The sequence below is a fragment of the Dromaius novaehollandiae genome, chromosome 5 (assembly GCF_036370855.1).
Source record: "Dromaius novaehollandiae isolate bDroNov1 chromosome 5, bDroNov1.hap1, whole genome shotgun sequence".
Lineage (NCBI taxonomy): Eukaryota > Metazoa > Chordata > Aves > Casuariiformes > Dromaiidae > Dromaius > Dromaius novaehollandiae.
Window position 1 is genome coordinate 10,776,859 of NC_088102.1, and position 19,198 is coordinate 10,796,056.

The window sequence follows — 19,198 nt, forward strand, 5'->3', positions numbered from 1 at the left end:
AACCAATGGGAAGGAGCTTCTGCAAGGTTTTCCTTAACAAAGTTTCTATTTGACAGCTTGCAAAGAAAAGAACCAAATTTCTTACCTCCATGAAGCAGGCTGCATAATACCAGTTCTCCCATATCATGAATCCTGCTTAGTACTATGATGACCAAGGCTCCATGCCTCAGGTACCTCCTTCTTCACTGGCAACATGGATCTAACAGAAACATGAAACCAGCACTAACAAATTTAGCTATCACATTAGTATCTAACAAATCCATAGGCTATTCCCTTGGTACAGTGATTATACCGCAAATGGGGACCTCTTCCAAAGATAACATGGTAGGAGCTATATTTTCTTGCCTGATGTCTAGTTGAAAGAGTGGTCAGCCCATCCTTTTTGCAGACATCCAGAGCTTGAAATTGGCCCTCTGATGGATATGAAACATGCTACTCTGGAGGTGCCTGGGCCACTTCCATGAGGAATAAGGAGTGGTGTAAGGCTCAGGCCCATATAAACTATTATTAGAAGCAGGTAGGAGCAGGGAAGTCATACATTAATTGCAACCCTGCAAAGGCAAGATGGTCACATTGTTCCCATTTTTACCAGGCTGTGTATCTTCTTTCCTCCCTCCCAGCCTCAAGCCTCCATTCTCCAGCTGACAGACAACAGATGGACCAGTTACAAAACAGAATGTTTTCCCAGTGGGTAATTTCAGCAGAGAGAGACTTACTCCTTTTTTTTTTTTTTTTTTTTTTGCCTTGGGCAGTGCCAATATCACATGGAGTTCGATGAAACTGCTTCAGATGCCTCAGCTAGCAATCAAAGACTTTTCTGCAAGTATTTATATATAATCAGTGCAAAGGGTATGAAGAAACATTAGTCAATTAGCAAAGAAGTTCTCATACATCTCTCAGACATTGCCTTGAATTGCGTACTAACCTGCTGTCTTGTTTACTGCCCAGCTCACTCACCTGTTATTCCAGAGTCCTCATAAAATGGCTGAGAAAGAGTAATTTCTGTAAAGGCTTCTGAAAGACCCTAACCATACTGGTTTGAAGCCCTTCCACATTTTAGGGATGATCACTATGATGTTTGAGCTCATGTCTATCTCCCCTTTCTCAGTACAGTGCTGTTGGTAAAGAACTATATGGAGTTCATGTGTGTTATTTTGAGCCATCTCTTCTGGAAAGACCTTTTTTTTGCATCAGTCAGGAAATTCACAGAGAGAAATGTTCCGTTTCATTATAAAATTATTGTTCACTAACTAAAGATGACTAACCATGGATACGCATTGGTAAAGATGGATCATTACTAAGTTTGTAACCAGCAAAGCCTGATCAAGTTTACAGAGTAAGTAAAAGAAATCCCAACAATCAGAATCTTTCTCACAGATTGAAAGAAAATATTCATTCTCTGGGTAATTCCTGCTAGTTATTTTTTTAAATTCATGAAATACTGAACCAGGATTTTGTATGTAGTGCATTTTGTTAAAAAAAAAAAGAGAGAGAGAGAGAGAAAGAGAGCATTGTTATTTTAAATTAATTTTAATATGTCTTTCAAGACAGAATAAAAGTGTGGATCCAAAATTTGTCTGAAAAATCTGCATAGAGGGAAAGGTGTAAGTATAGTTTGCATATTACTAAAGAAATGCTTAATTTCTTTTCTTTCATTTTATAAATTGCATCATGCCAGAACTGTAAGACCATATGTAGCCAAATTAAAAATTAAAAGCTTCAAAACCCTATACTGCATGTGAAGCACACACCTGAATAGGAAGGCCACGTTATAAAGGTAAGTGTGAGAAAATATGTCAAATACATTAATGTGCATAAGTGACTCAGTAATTGCTGCTTTTTAAAAACTATAATCTTTAAAACAAATTATGCCATTTTAGTAGACATTTACCCTTATTCTTCTATCAAGATATCTAACAGGATGATGCATCAACCAATTTTAGTCATTATTATTGCATTTGGCTGGGTAGAAAGAAGAAATTAAATTCATCACAGTGATTGTTATTAAAATGAAATCCCAAACAATACTAAATAATCCACATGGGAAACAGTCAAAATGAATGCAAATTTACATTAAAAATGTTCTTATTAAGGGTTGTGTCACTCAGTAGACTAAAGAGCTTTTAAATAAAAGCCTGAACTTATTCATATTTAACTCAATGACAATACATATGAAAATCAGTCAGAGAAGAACTTTCATTTAAAAAAAATCCATGCTATGAAATGAAATGCACAATATTGTTTTTACTGTAACAGAGTCAGTCACAGGATAATTGTCTATTGTATGATGCCCATTGACAACAACACTGGGTTTTTGAAGAGTCCTTGAATGCAAAGACAGGCAACTTAATGGAAACTGAAAGATTAAGTGAACAAGAGACAATAAACCTGGGAAAATTAAGCTATGAGAACTAAATTTTTCAATATGCCAAATACTTCATTTAGAGTTGATCATTTAATCCAGTTATTCAGCACACTGAGTGGCTTGTTAGTCACTGCGGACATACATAGTCTATAAATCAACCAGAGCTTAAACGTAGTGGCCATCCCCTGACACAAATGCACTGATGAAGATGAAGCCAAGAAAAGCAATAGGCCTGTATCATCCAGTAGGCAAATGTCATAAAGTTGAGCCACACTGAAATTAAAACTTGATTAGTGTATCTCCAAGCATCTTTATGCTTAAATTACCTCATACAAATGAGGTACATTTCACAGTGCTTGTAATATTTAAGCACTTTTTCAGCACCTTTCAAAAGCGCTTTACAAACATTAAATACGGTCAGAAATCCCATTGTTCTTTCATTATAACACCCATAAATATGCAGGGGGAGTACCTCCTCATCAGTGTAGAGTAAGGAATACAGGACTTGACCCACAGTCCTTAAAAAAGCAGTATAAAAAAGGTAAGGAATTATTCCTAATCACCATTTAACAGATTATAAAGCAGTAGCAGGGAGGTTAAATGACTTGTCCAAGATGATCAAAGGAGTCATAGCTGAGCTCAGGATTCACACCTTTGGGCTCTTTTTATTAGACATAAGTGTATTTGATGGTGGTATAAAGCCACAGTCTGTGGTGAACTGAGGTATGAAGAGACTGCACTGCAGCCAGAGGGTGTAAGAAGAATTCTGCACTACAAGCAGCAATATATCTGTAAGCAGTTAAATTAAGTGCTTACTATGTCCTTATACCAGTCCTTTCATATTTTTTTCTTAACACACATGATTTTGAACATTAACAGTTATTTGATAACTGAGCAAACGAAGACAAAGTGGATGAGTGCACATGAGATAAACTCTATGTGCTAGAAAGCCCATTGATAGGTTTTTATTTTTCCCTATCTCTGATGCAAAGAATGTCCTCTTTTTGTATCCTTGGAGTTACTATCTCAGAAAGGGGATATATTCACATACAACATAACAGCATTGCTAGGGTTGTGATACCATTTCCACAGCATCTGGAAATGATATAAATACATTGTGTTATAGCTCTCTGAGATATTTATAGAAAAGGAATATTTACTCTGAAAATTCCATGTTTTTGGAATAACTCAGTTTCTAGCATATTCTTTTCCCTCTACAAGAGGTAGGCCTCAGGCCTTTTGAGAGATCTTGAGGTATAGCCATTATAAATTTGAAGATCCACAAAGAAATTCAAGTGTACTCCTGGAAAATCTGGAGACTTCTTTGTTGCTTCTCCCTGTCCCAACCCTAGCTGCCATACGTTCTCCCCTGCTATAGATATTAGATTTTGCTGAGGAAGGTCAAAATGTGCAAAGGGTGTAAATACTGCAACAGTCATCATTAAATCATGCATTGATTTATTCTTGGAAATCTAGAAGCTGTGAAAGCGAGTGTGCCATACAGAGCTGCAAGTCCCAGGTTCCTCACCAGATACCTACAGTAAAACTTTGGAAATTAGAATCACAGAGTTAGCAGGAAGACATGTCTCAGGTTCATTGAGAAAATACAGTACGCTGTCTTGGCTCCACTCTCCCTGTGTGTTTTGTAGCCTGAGGACTCTCTTTGCTTCCACCTTTATTCACTTCTTCCCTACTGCATAAAATAAAGGCAGCATGTCCAACAGTCTCCATGGGGAGTGTCTGCTAATATATTAAATATTTGAAAGAATCATTAAACAGGTCAGCTTTTTCCAATTCTGCCCATCTACTGATGTTATCTCAGCTACTAGATTGTACTCTGTGATAAAAGCACTCTAGCTTCTCTCCATTTGTTTTTGTGGGTTATTAAAAAAATCACAGGCATATGGATAATTGTGATAATTGCTTTGCATTGTGTGGTCAAATAAACCTACCTAACCTCACTGTATTTTAGGAACTGAAGATCTGTATAATCCAATCCATTCAGTACATGGTATCTGTCTTTTTACTGCCAGCCCAAAAACACAGATGTTTTAATACTTGAAGAATAAAGCTTTACAATTCTACAGTCACCCAGTAACAACTGGAAAATCTTTTAATACTGGTTTCAGCATGAAGAAGTAACTCCATATGGATGTAAAACACTTTTGAACAGTAACATGGCTTGAATTTTAAAAAAATCATTTTTTCCTTATTTTGTTATGAATTTGTAATACTTTTTGAGTTGTTAATGGTGGCCACCAAGTAGATTTTACACTGAATTTGCTGAGAGCTTCAAGATAAATAAAATGTTACAATACAGAATATATGTTTTGTTTCTATTCAATTCCTAGAAGAACATGTTGCCTTTAAATAGCATCTCCATTTAAAGAGGAAGCAGTAAGGAACAGATGAACACTAAATTGTGCTTCTCATCACTGAAGTTCTTCGTTTGTTTAAAATAGCTGGATCATTGACTCTCTTGATTTTCCGACTCCAACCCATTTAACTGGTGAGAAAAAAACAACTATTAGAACAATTACTGAGAGTATGCATCATAATGAATTGTTATCATTTTCATCCTCTCATAATGTTTTAGTACAAACTGGCCAGTTCTGTGCTGAAACAAAATGCCAGGGAAATTTACTGTCAAATATTACTTTACTCCTGCTGTATTTCCAGAATAGAAGTGCAGTATACTGAACTTTGATAGCATGGAATAATTATACCATAAACAGAAAGCATCGCAGATTGAAGGCCTAATAGAAGGTGAGGCACGTCTGTTGCATGTCTAGTTACCATTATCTTGAGTGATAGGATGTTTAGCTAAATCCCTGCAGAGAGGAAGCAAGAGCTCTGTCTGTAAACTTTTCTTGCTGTGCAACTGCAAACAGTGATGCACATGTGCTATAATATTGTTAAACGTAAGGCTTCAATTAAAAACATTATCCCCTGGGAGCAACCACCCTAAATACCCCTCTATGATTGTGCCAGTGCAGTTTTCATTGTTCATGGATACTGTAAAACTGACTGGAAGTTCGTCGCCTTCAGCCATCAAACCTCTCAAGGCACGCTGGGGTCCCCTGCCTTCACACTGAGAACTCAAGAAATAGAATAAGGGAGATTTATTTACATATCCAGTCACATCTGTGTCCATGACCACACATAGGCCATTTGCTGAGTTTCAGGTACTGCTATCAGATACTTTCTAATCCATGAACAACATTGGAATTGCCACAGTTGCAACTAGTTCATACTCCTCAAATCTGATGTTTGAGGTGCTTTATGGAAAATAAAAATCTACATGCTAGCTTTCTAAGTTGCTATAGCGGAAAATCCCTTCCAAACTCCAGCGTTCATGCCACACCTAGCCCCTGGTACCTCTTGAACTTCAGCAACTGGTTTTGATGAAAACTGGACTAGCCTCTGGAGGCTGGTCATGTTAATACCTAATTTCCAAAGTGGCAGAAGCAGGCTAAACAGTCCCTGGTACCTGTATCTATTAAGCAATACATCTCCTCATAATGATAAATGTGCAAGAGAAGGGGAAAACAAGACAAGTTTGTCTTCAAGCAGTGATACAGGAAGTAACGTGAAAGGAAGAAATTAGCAAAGGGAGGACATTAGACTAACTATGCACTGAAGCATGGTGCAGAGCTCCCTGAGCTGTCACTGACAAAAGGCAGCAGCTTGCCAAGCACAGTACATGGCCACCTCTCCTCTGGTTAAGTCCTTGCCAGCAACAGCCTGTGGCTGTCCACAATGCCACAGAACTGCCCACAGAATACTGCTCTTTGCTGCTTCTGTGCAAGTTGTCATTTACCATCATCATCCCAACCATAAGTGCTTCTGTTGCGTCCAACTCAAATCAGGCGACTGTCTGGCTAATGAAATGAGCATTTTCCATAGCTGTTTCTATGTGGTGTAGCATCCTCATGCACGTCTGAAGAAAGATTTACCTGGCACTCCAACATGGTTTTCCACACATCGGATGTAATTCTGGGCCTTGGGTGGGAGGTCCTCCCATTTTCGTGCACCAGTTGTGTCAGTCTTCCACCCAGGCATTGTTTCATACTCTACTTCCACCTTCTGTAGTATCTCCTGATTAGCTGTGGAAGAACATTTTTATCACAGTTGAATTTAGCTGATCCACCATGATCTTCAAAGTCTTTTAACAAAATTTATAATCCGATATATGAAAAAAACAGTATTTCTAATGTTGGTAAATTCATTCATTCTTAAGTTAGATTGGCTTCCATTACTGAGGAAGATGACTGATTCAAGAGAACCCAGTAGTCCAGTTTCCTCCTGTCAAAACTTTATGATGCGGTGTATGTTGTCAGAAGACTATAGTAATATTTTGAGAAAACACAGTGTTTTAAGTTTACAGTAGTTCCATTTTTTGGTTTAGATTTGCACATAATAAAATAGAAATCCTCCTGTAGACAAGGCACTACACTTTACCTGTATGGAACAGGGTTAAATCAGGCTTACTAAAAACATCGATGTTTGCAAGCCCCATTAGAATTGTTATTATACTGTGGTCTACAGCTGGAAACTAGTAGGCATGGTGGAAAAGTTGGCTGCTGCCAACCTCCCCCATCCCTCCAGAATACCCTGTCTCACAGCAGAGTCACTGTGAAGCAGACAAACAAAAAACTGTAAGTTAGGTGTGCTTCTGCAGCATGAACAAGAAGATGCAGATTCTTCATGGAAGCAGGAAACATATCATTGAAGAAGGTGTCTGCTTGCTTTTTATTAGTTTAGAGAGTTAAACTGAAAGCCTGAAGAGACAGCCATCCAGCCTTAAGTTCAACAGAAATCTACTGCCTATAGGGTATTCAAAAGTCTTCACTGAATAATAATGTGATACAGTGCAGGGCATTTTAGATGGAGGTGTGAAAATGAAAAAGGATAGGAGTATTTAATCTTGAAAACATCATTCTTGTAAGAAAATTAAGTATTATTTAATTAATATTATTACATCCTATGAGTTTTATCACAAGGTGTATTGAAAGACATATGTTTTAATTAACTACAAAGTTATTGCTGTTAATTGTAGTTATATGATGATAGCCTATAATATAGCAGTTCTACTTTGCTTGTATCCATCTCATCTTTACACAGCTTAAGCACTACTTTTATTTTTACTTTACTTCATTAAAGACTACTGCCAGTGATACACAGACACCAACTTAGATCTTATTGACTTTCAGATTTCTAGTGGAATAACGGTGTTGTCAATAAAAAAATCTAATGGGACCAGACAGAAGCTCTAAGACAAGATTTCATTTGCTCTGAATTTCTTGTCATCATTTATACAGACATAAGGTGAATGGAAAATACTATTATACTGATACAGTAATCTTTATACTGATACTACAGTTCTGCAAATTTCTATGTGAGCTATAGCAGAAAAGAATCAAATATAGTTTTAAAAATCAAACAGTTTTTCCTAACATGTAAAACTGAACAGGTGGGAAAGAGAAAAATGAACATAAACATTTAACAACATACCTGGAAAATATGGAATTCTTTTTCCACCCAATTTGTAAGCAACACCAATTTTAATCTCATCAAGCACATCAAGAATATCCAGTTTTGTTAATGCCAAACTGTCCAGAAAAACATTGGATAGAGTTACACATATGATGAACCTTTCTATCATCATCCTCCTTAATCCTTTCCACCTGTTTTTTCTAGTTTTATATTCACAGATCCAACTCAGGCAACCCAGCAAGCAGAAATATGGAAATATATTAAGCTATGAACATTGTTAATTGATTTCATGCCTCTGGGATGAATGCATGACTGAGTTACTAAGATTGATTTCTAAATGCTTGGCTGCTCATACAGGTGCACAGTGTTCAGCTATATCCCTTTAAAATGAAAGGTGACTATGTAAAGTGGCGTTTATTAGACGTGGTTTGGGTGTATACAATGGCATGTCACTTTATCTCACTACTATCATTATTCCTGTTATTCCTACAGATTCACAACAGCTATGAGACAGACTTATTTACTAAATTCCATTTTTAAAACAAGACTTTGCAAGCATAATCTGGCCTGCTAATCATGTATGAAATACAGTAGGAAAGACCCCAGTCTGACTTTCAGTGCTCTGGCTAAGCTATCAGTGTCGGCAGTTTAATGAACCTTTTTCATCTTTGGCATGAACATACTGAGACACAAAAATGGAACATGAAGAAAACATTGTAGCAACCACTGATCAAAGTAAAACTGCATTTTAAAACTTGTCAAATTCTCTAGAAACAATATGCCAGACCTTGGTTGGTAAAAATGTTAATAGCTAAGGATGTAGCCAGGTTTGCACATATATTGTCAATGTTACATTTTTTGCTCAGTAACGATATAATGAACACAAAGATTAAAATAAAAGGCCTTGTGGGAAAGAAGCAGCATAGAGCCTTTTTTTTTTTTTTGCCTTTTTTGAAGGACTCATCTCCACTTGTTTTTTAAATGTCAGTTATCAGAGCTGACACAGTTTTATTGATGGAAGTGCAGCAATTGTATAGAACTGAATAGAAGGAAACAAAACGGCTTCCTAATGCTATTTCCACATAAACTAGAACTGTATAAGTTAAAGCAAAATATAAAGCCTAGTAAAAAAATATTTCAAAAGCCCTTTGATAAATAATGCACAAAGATCTTTTTGTATTTTGTTCCTTTATAAGATTATTAGTAAAAACAATACCAGTTAAGTTGCAGCTTATAAACTAGCAAAATGCCCAGGTTCATATGTTTGTATATACGAACATGTTTATCTGAATGGATGTGTAAGTCTACACCTTATATGAACACAGTTTTACTGAAAATTTTTCAACTTTATCCAGAAAGGCAGATTATTAGTTTTAAATTAACAGCTTATGATAGTTATTCCTTTTAGCTCGTATCTTTAGCATAATACAAAAGCTATTTTGATGGTATTATGCACTTAAACAATTCATTTAAACAGCCACTTTATCCTGGCAATTTAAAATATACTTTGAATTATAAAATAATTTATCAGCCAAACAAGTTGCTAAGTCCCAACTCTCAGCCCACTAAAAGCAACTCTTATAATACAGTATTAGAATACATCTCTGTAGATAAATGGATCTGTAAGACTGGAATGAAAGGTGGGTCAGCTCCTGAACACTCTGTGATGATGCAGAATTTAGTTCTGTAAATCTGATCCACTAGAGTCAACAGAAGCCTAAAAATCAGTGCACTTTAAATCATGATATAAGCCAATACGAAACCACTGGATCAACAACACTACAGTAAACAATTTTAGTGAAAACTAACTGATATATTGGTTTATTCTACATTGGTCATCTGATGTAAGCAAAATGAAATCATAAAAAAATCATTATCATGATGTTGGCATGTCACTTGATTTGAAAAAAATGTATTAGGAGATAGATATTATTATCATTAAGACAATTTTAAGTTGCCCACTGTCAATTATTTTATTGCTTAAAATGTAAAACTTTACTGGATTTTCATTAATGTTACCTACATATTTTATTCTGCGAAGCACAAAATAATCAGTTCCAAATGTAGCGCAAAATCTGTGATGCTTACGCAGTGAATCCGTTGATCATATGAGCATATTTCAAAATGACAAGATCTAACCAGCCACAGCGTCTTTTTCTGCCCGTGGTTACTCCCCACTCATGGCCTCGGGACTGTAAAAGGTCTCCAATTTCCTAAAAGATAAAAAGGATGCTGGTGGCATTTCACTAAAAAAGGTAATAAACAAATAGCAAAAAAAAAAAAAAAAAAAAAATATATATATATAGTCAGTCAATTCCTTACAAAAAAAAAGTGTTCTGTTTTCTTAAAAGGGGACTTTGTTGGAGAGTAAAGCTCCACATGCACAGGATTCTTATATCACAGTCACTACTTATATATCTCAGTCACTGTCTTTCCAGAACCTTTGTTTAACATGTCTGTTTCATGTTCCAGAGAGACCCTTTCTTCATTTTCCATCCGATAGGAAGATTTCCTTGACAATTCAGCCCTGTTTTTTCTTTTAAGAGTCTGTGTTTACTTTCTTCCTCTGGTCTTTTGGCATCTACTGCTTTTGGGTTCAGACTGAATTCTTGGGACAAGAGCAATGTCCATGGCTAGGACTCCTTTGTACTACCACAGTATGAAAATGCCAGTTGTTCCCTTCGGGTTGGCAACTTTTGTGTTGTAGAAAGAATTAAGAAGAAATAAACTTTACTCTTATGATTCATGAAATAGAAAGATATCACCAATTCATTTGCAGCCATTAGAAAATGGATTTTAGTGACTACATCCTTTAATCAGATTCAGATCAGTCACTTAGAGAATTCTGTGTGCACAGCTCATAATCAATATTTTGAGCTTTCTAGTTTCTTGATAATGAAAATACAATATACAGTTTAAAAGAATCAAAATCTCTCCCTCCTCTTTTTATTGATCAATTTGTGCATGACTGGGCTGATGTACAAACCAAATTTATTCTATAAATCATTTGGAATAGAGGCTGTTAAGCACAAAACTGTATCGTGTAACTTAGGCTTTCCTGAGGTGCATTCACAGTTCTAGTCTATGACAAGCTTTTGCCACTGAAATGCACAGCAATAAATGCAATCTGTAATACAACACCATCACACTGGAGTTTCCCTCTTTTGAATACAAATGCCTTAGGTTCATCAGGTAATTCTACAGTCGTCGTGAGTGAGACTGCTTAGCATTGTTATGACATTTATTTGTTGGTGGGAAACCCTTACCCTGTTATTAAAACATTCTATTCCATTGACCTTATTTCTTGGCAACTATATATATTGCATTTTGTAACACTAAACCTACGTTAATCTGTTCGGTGGGGAAGGCTCCAATTCCCACCCTAGTAGTATATGCCTTCACCACGCCATACACGTCGCCAATATGCTGGGGAGGGACGCCAAGTCCAGTGCATACACCGCCTATGGTGCAGTTTGATGAAGTCACGAAAGGATACGTGCCTGTCAGAAAAACAAAACAGCACAACCATGTTTCAGCAGTGATAGGAAACAAAGACTGACTTTCATTTATTAATTCAAAGGAGATTTTCACCTGTATGTTTTGCAATGAGGAGCTAAAGTAAGCTTAAAAAGCAGCCAAAGAGCAGGGTAAATTCTCCTTACTACACATACCCATTCTGCTTTTAAGAGAACAAATTGAGCTGTTCTTGCCCAGCTTGCTCTCTCCTGTAGTGAATGCTATGTATTTGTGAAACTCCACAGAATCACCCCCAAAATGAAGAACTTTTTCCACATAAAGACCTACCAATGGACTTACCACTGTATTTTCTATAAGCACATTTTAGTGATCAAGAAGTTCACTCAGCCAAATAGTAAAAAATACTACTTTCTTAAAGTGGTACTTTCCTCAAGTATGTGCAATTTGTTCCTATGCATAAGCTTTTCTGCATTCATCCTTTGAAACTCTCTTTGAGGGCTGCCCATAATGATGAAATTTAAAAGGATCTCGATACCATTACTCAGCAGCACTGCAATGGGTGCTTGGTCTGTGTTGCTGTGCGCGCACAAGTTTACACGCAATACAGACAATATCTAGAGTGAAATTTCAACCCCACGGGGACAAAATTCAGTAAGATTAGCATTTAAACCCTAACTGCTTAATCTTGCTAATAGCATAATCTCTGGCTTATTGTGTTTTACTTTTGGGAGATCTGCTCCTATTAAAGATTGTTTTGTGTCTCTATTTTCCTACTGCTTCCAAAGTGGATGTAAAGGCAAAGCAAAATAAAACTAAACTTTTAGGAGTTAAACCAACTTTATGATCTAACTTACCAAAGTCAATATCAAGTAACGCTGCATTGGCCCCTTCAACAAGAATTTTCTTTGGGGAGCCATGAAGAGCTTCATACATAAAATAGACACCATCTCGAACCATGGGTCGTATTTTTTCAGCATACCCCTGCAAATTTGAACGTAAATGTCAGCTTCCCCAAATAATGCTAGCTGAATGGCTGGAAGCAGAGAACATTGTGATCACTTTTGAAATAGGGAACATGCAGATAACCTTAATATGCCAGCTTCATTAACTGTATTTTGCCTGAAAAACAAAACAATTAGCTTATATTCTATTAAAGAACAAATGAATATATTCAATCACTCACATAGAATGCAAATTGTTATTAGAATGCCATAATTTCTGTACCATTTCTATTCACAAAGATGATATATACCTACCTCATTTTGTTTATTGACTACAGCCTAGACATACTAAGGGATATATAGATGAGACTGGGACTTAGAAATAATGCAAGCTCCAAAAGAAAAGAATTACTATGTATGAATATTTAAAAATATCTTTAAAGGTAAGGTGTCGGCTCTGAACAAGTACCAGACAGACCTTGTAAAAGAAATTATTTTTTTAGCATACTCTTTTCTTATATATTCATGAAGATGTTTTACCAATGACTATTCTGAACTTATTTATAAGAACCTATTCTTATAACACCAGCTTCTTGTAACATAACTTCCACCAACAACTCTTCAGTAAGTTCAGACAGCCTACAATTCAATCATGGCTCGAAAGAGTCTGCTAAATGCAGGTGTCACCCTGGGCTCTCCTTACTACTTTAATACAACACAGTTATCTTAGGTTGAAAAAGTAAAACATTATATGAGACTAATAATTATATCAAGCATAAAATCTATTTAATGCCCATACTAAGATAATATTCTATTACAAAACATATCTACTACTATTAAAAGGTTTTGTAATAATGACAATGTATATTTCCTTAATATATGTTTTTTCATTTAAATTAATTATTTTAATGAGAAATAGGTTAGCTATACCTCTGCTTACATTTTTCTATTAACATAAATATGATTTTTTTCCTCTATAATTTTCCTGACACTGAACAAACATTACAAATGTTAAGTCCTTACCTTTAGCTTTTTCAGTTGTCCTTCTATATCTACTTCCAATGTGGGAAACATTGACTTGTATTGCTGTGCCAGATTTTTGAATCTGTAAAACATCAAAACGATGTCTATGAAGAACATTCCTTGAGTTTGGCGAGAACTCAATTTATATTATACAGTGTATATACTGACAGCTATAAAGAGAAAGTATACAGAACTTTGATACCTCAATCAGAGCATTTCCCAATGTACAAAATTTCATTTTAAATAATGATAGACCATACGAAGTACAGGAAATATCCACACATTCTTTCCAATTTTCTTCTCCTTCTAGAAGATTTATACACAAAATTCTTACACAAATTTAAAAATAGCTCCTTAAAAGCAAACCTGTTATCCAAGATGTATCTATCACTCTTTAATATATTACTCAGTGAGAATAGTTTTACCTTGAAGAAAATTCATCAAAGTCGGAAAGCAGGTCGCAAATTCGAAGACCTGTTCGTGCAGCTTTGGAAGAATACGTTGGTCCAATCCCTTTCTTTGTTGTGCCAATACTAATTAAAAAGAAGCCCCAAAACATAAATGAACATATGCAAAAATATGCTTTATGCTAAGCTTTAATTTTATTAAAGATCTTCAGTATGCTATATATTGGGCAGGAGTTCTGAGACAATAAAAAACCCACTAAAACTCTATAATTTTTATTAATAAATATACATCAGTTTTTATGCTTCAGCAGATTTGCATAAATATTGCTAATATTCATGGTATGCAGTAAAGGATTAAGCTTTGGGTTAGGCTGAGACAAGCTGAGTTGAGAGTTAAGTGTGTATATACATATATTATATACTAATGATGATCACTATGCTATCCTGTTGTACTTCTATGTCCTTCATAAAAAACAACAGGAACCATATGTAATTCTCACATTTTCACAGTTGCAGCACTGTGTAAATACTGCAAACAATAATCAGTTTTGTGAGTGATCAGAGAGACGAAAATGAGTTTCCTATAGCTTTGAATCTTGCAGCTGAGTCTTTTTTGTTTACTATGATTCAGACTCCAACTGAAGCTTTATTCATACCATCTCTATCCCTATGAGCTCTTACTGCAGCCTTTACCTTGATAAGGATAAAAATAGAGCTCTTTCCCTATGCATATGCCTATTTTCACATGTATTTTAGAAATATAGTCATTTTGAGAACTCTACTTGTCTTAAATTTGGTTGAAATTGTCCAACAGGATCAAAAATTGATAGGAAACTAATAGAAAAGTAGACAAGTGTGTTCACATAAACCTTTGTTCTTTCAGAAGTCATAATAATAAAGTATGCTAAGTTACATAGTCTGCTAATATATAACACCTAAATTAAAATAGAAACTAATATCATCATGAAGAGTAACTGAATATGCAATAAAAGGCTACCAGTATGGAACCTAATCCTGCCAACACTTCAGGCACAATTCAGAAAAGCGTCACTATTCTGATATCAAACTGAACTGGAAGAATCGTTTTATTGGAAATGAAATTTGAGGATTTAATAGGAATTTCAAGATGCCTGTCTGTGGTGCAGAGAACTGGAAAATGGAAACATGGAAAAATTCTGATCCTGTCTTCAGTAATACCTCAAGAGCTTTTTCACAAACATAAGCAGGAGCAGAAAAAAGCCACATAATTAACAACAACAGCAAGTCTTTTTACAGATGTATTATATTTCTGTTATCCATTTTTCAAATTTGCATAGTTGTTAATGAAATTAAGGTGCTGAAGATATTTACTTTTTTCCTTCTTGTGCTTGACGTTGTACTTCCTGGAGCCCATCTACTGCCTGGTGAAAGTCAAACACTGCAACAGAAAACCCAAACAACACAATGGGAGACAAAAGGAGAAAAACATTCTTCTTGAAATCACAGACATCTATAATTTCAAGACCAAATGCACAGCCTTTGTTATTGTTGGTAGTGCGTGGGCCTTCTCAGGTGAAAACAGCTAGTACTGCTTAAAATTCTGTGAAAACATGTAAAACAACATTCTTTAGAGGGTACAAATTCCAATATTATGTTTCAGGTACATAACTTAAAAAGAAACCCTATTAGATCAAACATACGACTGCTTTACAGGATAATGTAGTTTAGCAGCATGAGCTAAGCTATTATTTGTGAATTTTCTTCCCCCTTCAATCATCACTTACCTATATGTGCTCTATCTGATATAATAAGTCTTTTCTCCCAATCTTTTAAACCTGTCAGAAGATATAAAGAAAAGTGTTCTGATTTCAGCTGCTTTGACTGGTCAAACTTGGAGATTTACTTTTAGTTTTTCTACATCTTTCTTCTAGTTTCTATAGCTTCTTGTTAAGTATACTGTAGACAAAATGGATAAAACATAGATGAATATCAAACTTTGGCAATGATGTTTTTGATAACACACTTTTTCATTTTTATTGTTTTCAGCTTTCTCTTTTTTATAGACAAAGATATTCATTTTTTCTTTACAGTAACAATGCTATGGTTCACATATATTTCTTATAAATTGAATAAGATGAATCCTTTCTTTTTTTAAGGAAATAAGTTTCTTGCTTAATTATTAATGTGATAAATTACTTAAGGTCTGTTTGTATCTCAGAAAGTATAGAATTTACATATAGAAACACAGAATAATTTAAGTTGGAAGGGACGCCAGTAGGTTATCTGGTCCAAATCCTTGCTCAAAGCAGGGCTAACAGAAACTGGGACAAAGAAACTCTGGGTTAAATTGTCAACTTCGAGATCAAGGGAAGCTTTGCCATAAACTTCAGGATTTTATCTTCTACTTAATGTGGTATCAAATGCCATAAAATCCATGAAATTCTACGAAAACATTGCTTTTGAAAATCTGTCTAAAGGCTACAAAACAATTCAATATTTTTAAAACTGTTTTCTTCATTATTTAAAATCCTGAATGTTATTGTGCTGAATATTTATGGTCAGAAACTAAGGTTTAAAAAAGCCCTCAAATAGATGCCATTATAAGGAAAGGTTAAAAATTACTTGATACAAACCTTTCTTTTCATTCTTTTCAGCTTCTTCAAACAAGCCTGGTAAATGTATAACCACTCCATTACCTTTGGGAACATAAATGATTTATTTTAAAGCAAGAAGTAAAATACCCATTCTTAGCACGTAATGCCTTTAAACACTTGCTGTCTAAAATCTTATTTAAAAAAGTAAGACTAAGTTTCTCACATTTCTCATGAAGTGCTCCTGAGAACTTTTATAGATAAATTTTCATTTTGGGTAAAAAGCTACAAGCCTGCTGAAATCAGAAATATAGAAGTTGCTTATTTCAGATTTGAGTGTAGGGCTGCTCCAAAACCAGCTGAACTAAGGGGCTTCCTTTATTTGATTGTGGTGGACTTTGCACCAGGTCTTTAGTCTCAACTGTTCACTGGTGCAAGCTCAAAGAAATCAGCGGCCTCACAACACTGGCAAGTCTGAGTTATAGTATTTAATCTTTTTTCATATTCACCTGATTTTTAAACTCAGCTCAAAATTGTGCTGTAATACATCAGCAATGCTTTCTCCCTGCTACTGAGCTTCAATTTAAAATCCACAAGGAATACATAGTATACTGATGAGATGTGGAAGATTAGATGTAGTGGGCTGAAAACAGCTGCTACTTCCTTCTTGGGAACATCAGAAATACCCACAACAGTTTCTTTCAGCCTAAATTTAGGATAACTTACTTCTATTCCTTGCTTACTGACAGAAGGGTGAATTGGAAAGCAAGACAATACACAATATTCATCAGAAAAAAAAAATTCAAAAGTGTTTCATATATTTCAATCACCTGTTTGGAAATTATCAAATGGAGCAAAAGTGGAACTAGAGATCTGAGACTCAGTAAAGCTTACATTCATTTCTTGCATATTCTGTACATATTTTTTCTTTCAGAAAGCATCCTAATTTTGGACAAGTATAACATTTCAGTTTTCCTATCACTTAAATACACTCTTAATGCCCAGTGCCAGATTTTAAAACTCAGATACATAAATTAGGCCAAAAGAGCATAGATTATTGAAATACCACAAACAATTTCTTTGAAGAGAAACAGACTTACCAAATTTGGGGTAAAACCTATGCATGCATTTATTTATATTTATTTATATTTTAGATCATCCTTGTGAAAGGTGCAGTTTGTACTAAAGATAATCATTATTTATAAAAAGGCTAAGTAAAATCTTAAGAATTTAGACTTGCAATGTCCAGTAAGGAATGCAAACTTTTTTACGATGCCATTTGCAACCTGATCTTACAAATATTACAGTAAAATATGACATTAGCTAAAAGAGCTGGTAATGTGAGCAAAAAGAGAGAAACTGAAGCATGACCTTCCAAGCAGATCCTTGCATCTTAGGGCCTATTTCTGGAAAGTCAGGAAAGAAAAGCTAGAGTTATACAGTATTATTTATTTAGCCTAAGTGCTAGTTTTTGCATCCTCAAAGTAGAGCATTCATATTTCTGAATGTATAAAAGGAATGTGCGAGTAGAGGGCAGGATTCAAACTTGTATTGTGAGGCATAGTAAGAAAGACCAAGATAAAAAGAGGGGTTCTTACTTTCATCTTTCTAGTAAGAGACTAAAATGACACTGAATGTAGAATAACTCTTCATTTTAAAGCAGTGGTGAAATAAAAGCCAAACAGCTGAAGCTAAAGCAAATCCCACTGACAGTCATCTGTAAGTTGTCCTTTGCTTGCTGCTGTGGTTGCAGCTACCCACGTTATTTCCTCTAGTAAGTACAGAATGTGTCTTACCAATAAAAGAAATTGCCTTTGGATTAATGATGCCACTAGGAAATAGGTGGAAATCATATTCTTTCCCATCAACAACCACAGTATGGCCTGCGTTATTCCCACCCTGCAACAGAAAGAAACACAAGATTAATGGACTTCTACCACCCCTTTAAACTCTCAGCAAATGATTTGGCAAGGTATTCTTTTTTATTTATGCTTTCATGGCTTAGGTCACTCTTTTCTCCACCTTGTTGCAGTTTCTTAGTAAGCTGTAGTATTGTAAAAAGGGCTTAGGACAATTAAAAGGCCTGAAGATTTCAGCAGCACTGTGTAGGATTGGGAAGTAGGTTAATACTGTGAAGTTAAGGCAGGACTGGGGCAGAACAAATGCGGAGTGGGAACTAAAAAAGAACTGAAGCGTTCTGGGAACAAAACTTAATTTATCTACCACCCATGAAGCAGTGCCTCACATGCCTTTTTGAGCATCTTCTGTGCACTGTGATGTCTGTGGTGTTAAGCCTACAACACCCAATATTTTCCTTCAAATGGAAGCTCTTCCTGCCAACCCACAAAATGGTTAATGCTGCCCTGGGTGTTCAAGATGGAAGGTCTATAGAAAGTTGGGAGCATGTATAGCCTTTGCAGCTTCACAGAATCTCCCAGGCAAGGGAGGATCTTCCCAGTCAACAACAGCAACAAGTTCAACAACTTTTATAGAGTCTGCTGGAAATCACACCTTGTGTGATCATCTACCAAACGTAAGAGTGCAGCTGATATTTTCTCAGGAAATTGATCTTTGCAAAAGGTCTTTAAGAGAGGATGATGAGACAACTGCTAAACTTGCAAAGAGGTGATTAAATCAAGGTTATGAATTGATTTAAATTGAAACAGCAAAGAGGCTTAAAAATTAAAGGTCCAGTTTTCTAGATGTAGATGTTTTGCAGTGACACAACTTCTTCCCTACTGATAAGGCTGGAGAAACCTGACTGAAACCTGACACTGGTCTGCTCTGGTGCTACAGGCCTTCTTTTTTTCCAGAAAGGACTACAAATCTTAGTGAATCTGCTATGAAGTCTGAATGATGTAGACATGTCTGGAATGGTGGAATCTACTGAAATGAGAACGGAGATTGTGCAAACAAAGA

General features: G+C 35.5%; 1 protein-coding gene across 1 annotated transcript in view; it reads right to left on the reverse strand.

Moving 5' to 3' along the window:
- Positions 1 to 1,510: 1,510 nt before the first annotated feature.
- The window catches only part of ADSS1 (adenylosuccinate synthase 1), a 31,526-nt gene continuing 13,838 nt past the window's right edge, over positions 1,511 to 19,198 (reverse strand). The window contains exons 2-13 of the mRNA XM_064512010.1: positions 18,076 to 18,178; positions 16,322 to 16,384; positions 15,473 to 15,523; positions 15,060 to 15,126; positions 13,728 to 13,835; positions 13,303 to 13,384; positions 12,193 to 12,319; positions 11,207 to 11,361; positions 9,950 to 10,074; positions 7,880 to 7,977; positions 6,322 to 6,471; positions 1,511 to 4,871 (exon numbers count right to left, since the gene is read on the reverse strand). Coding sequence (XP_064368080.1) covers positions 4,819 to 4,871; positions 6,322 to 6,471; positions 7,880 to 7,977; positions 9,950 to 10,074; positions 11,207 to 11,361; positions 12,193 to 12,319; positions 13,303 to 13,384; positions 13,728 to 13,835; positions 15,060 to 15,126; positions 15,473 to 15,523; positions 16,322 to 16,384; positions 18,076 to 18,178 — 1,182 coding nt within the window. The 3' untranslated portion in view covers positions 1,511 to 4,818. The remainder of the gene's footprint in view (positions 4,872 to 6,321; positions 6,472 to 7,879; positions 7,978 to 9,949; positions 10,075 to 11,206; positions 11,362 to 12,192; positions 12,320 to 13,302; positions 13,385 to 13,727; positions 13,836 to 15,059; positions 15,127 to 15,472; positions 15,524 to 16,321; positions 16,385 to 18,075; positions 18,179 to 19,198) is intronic.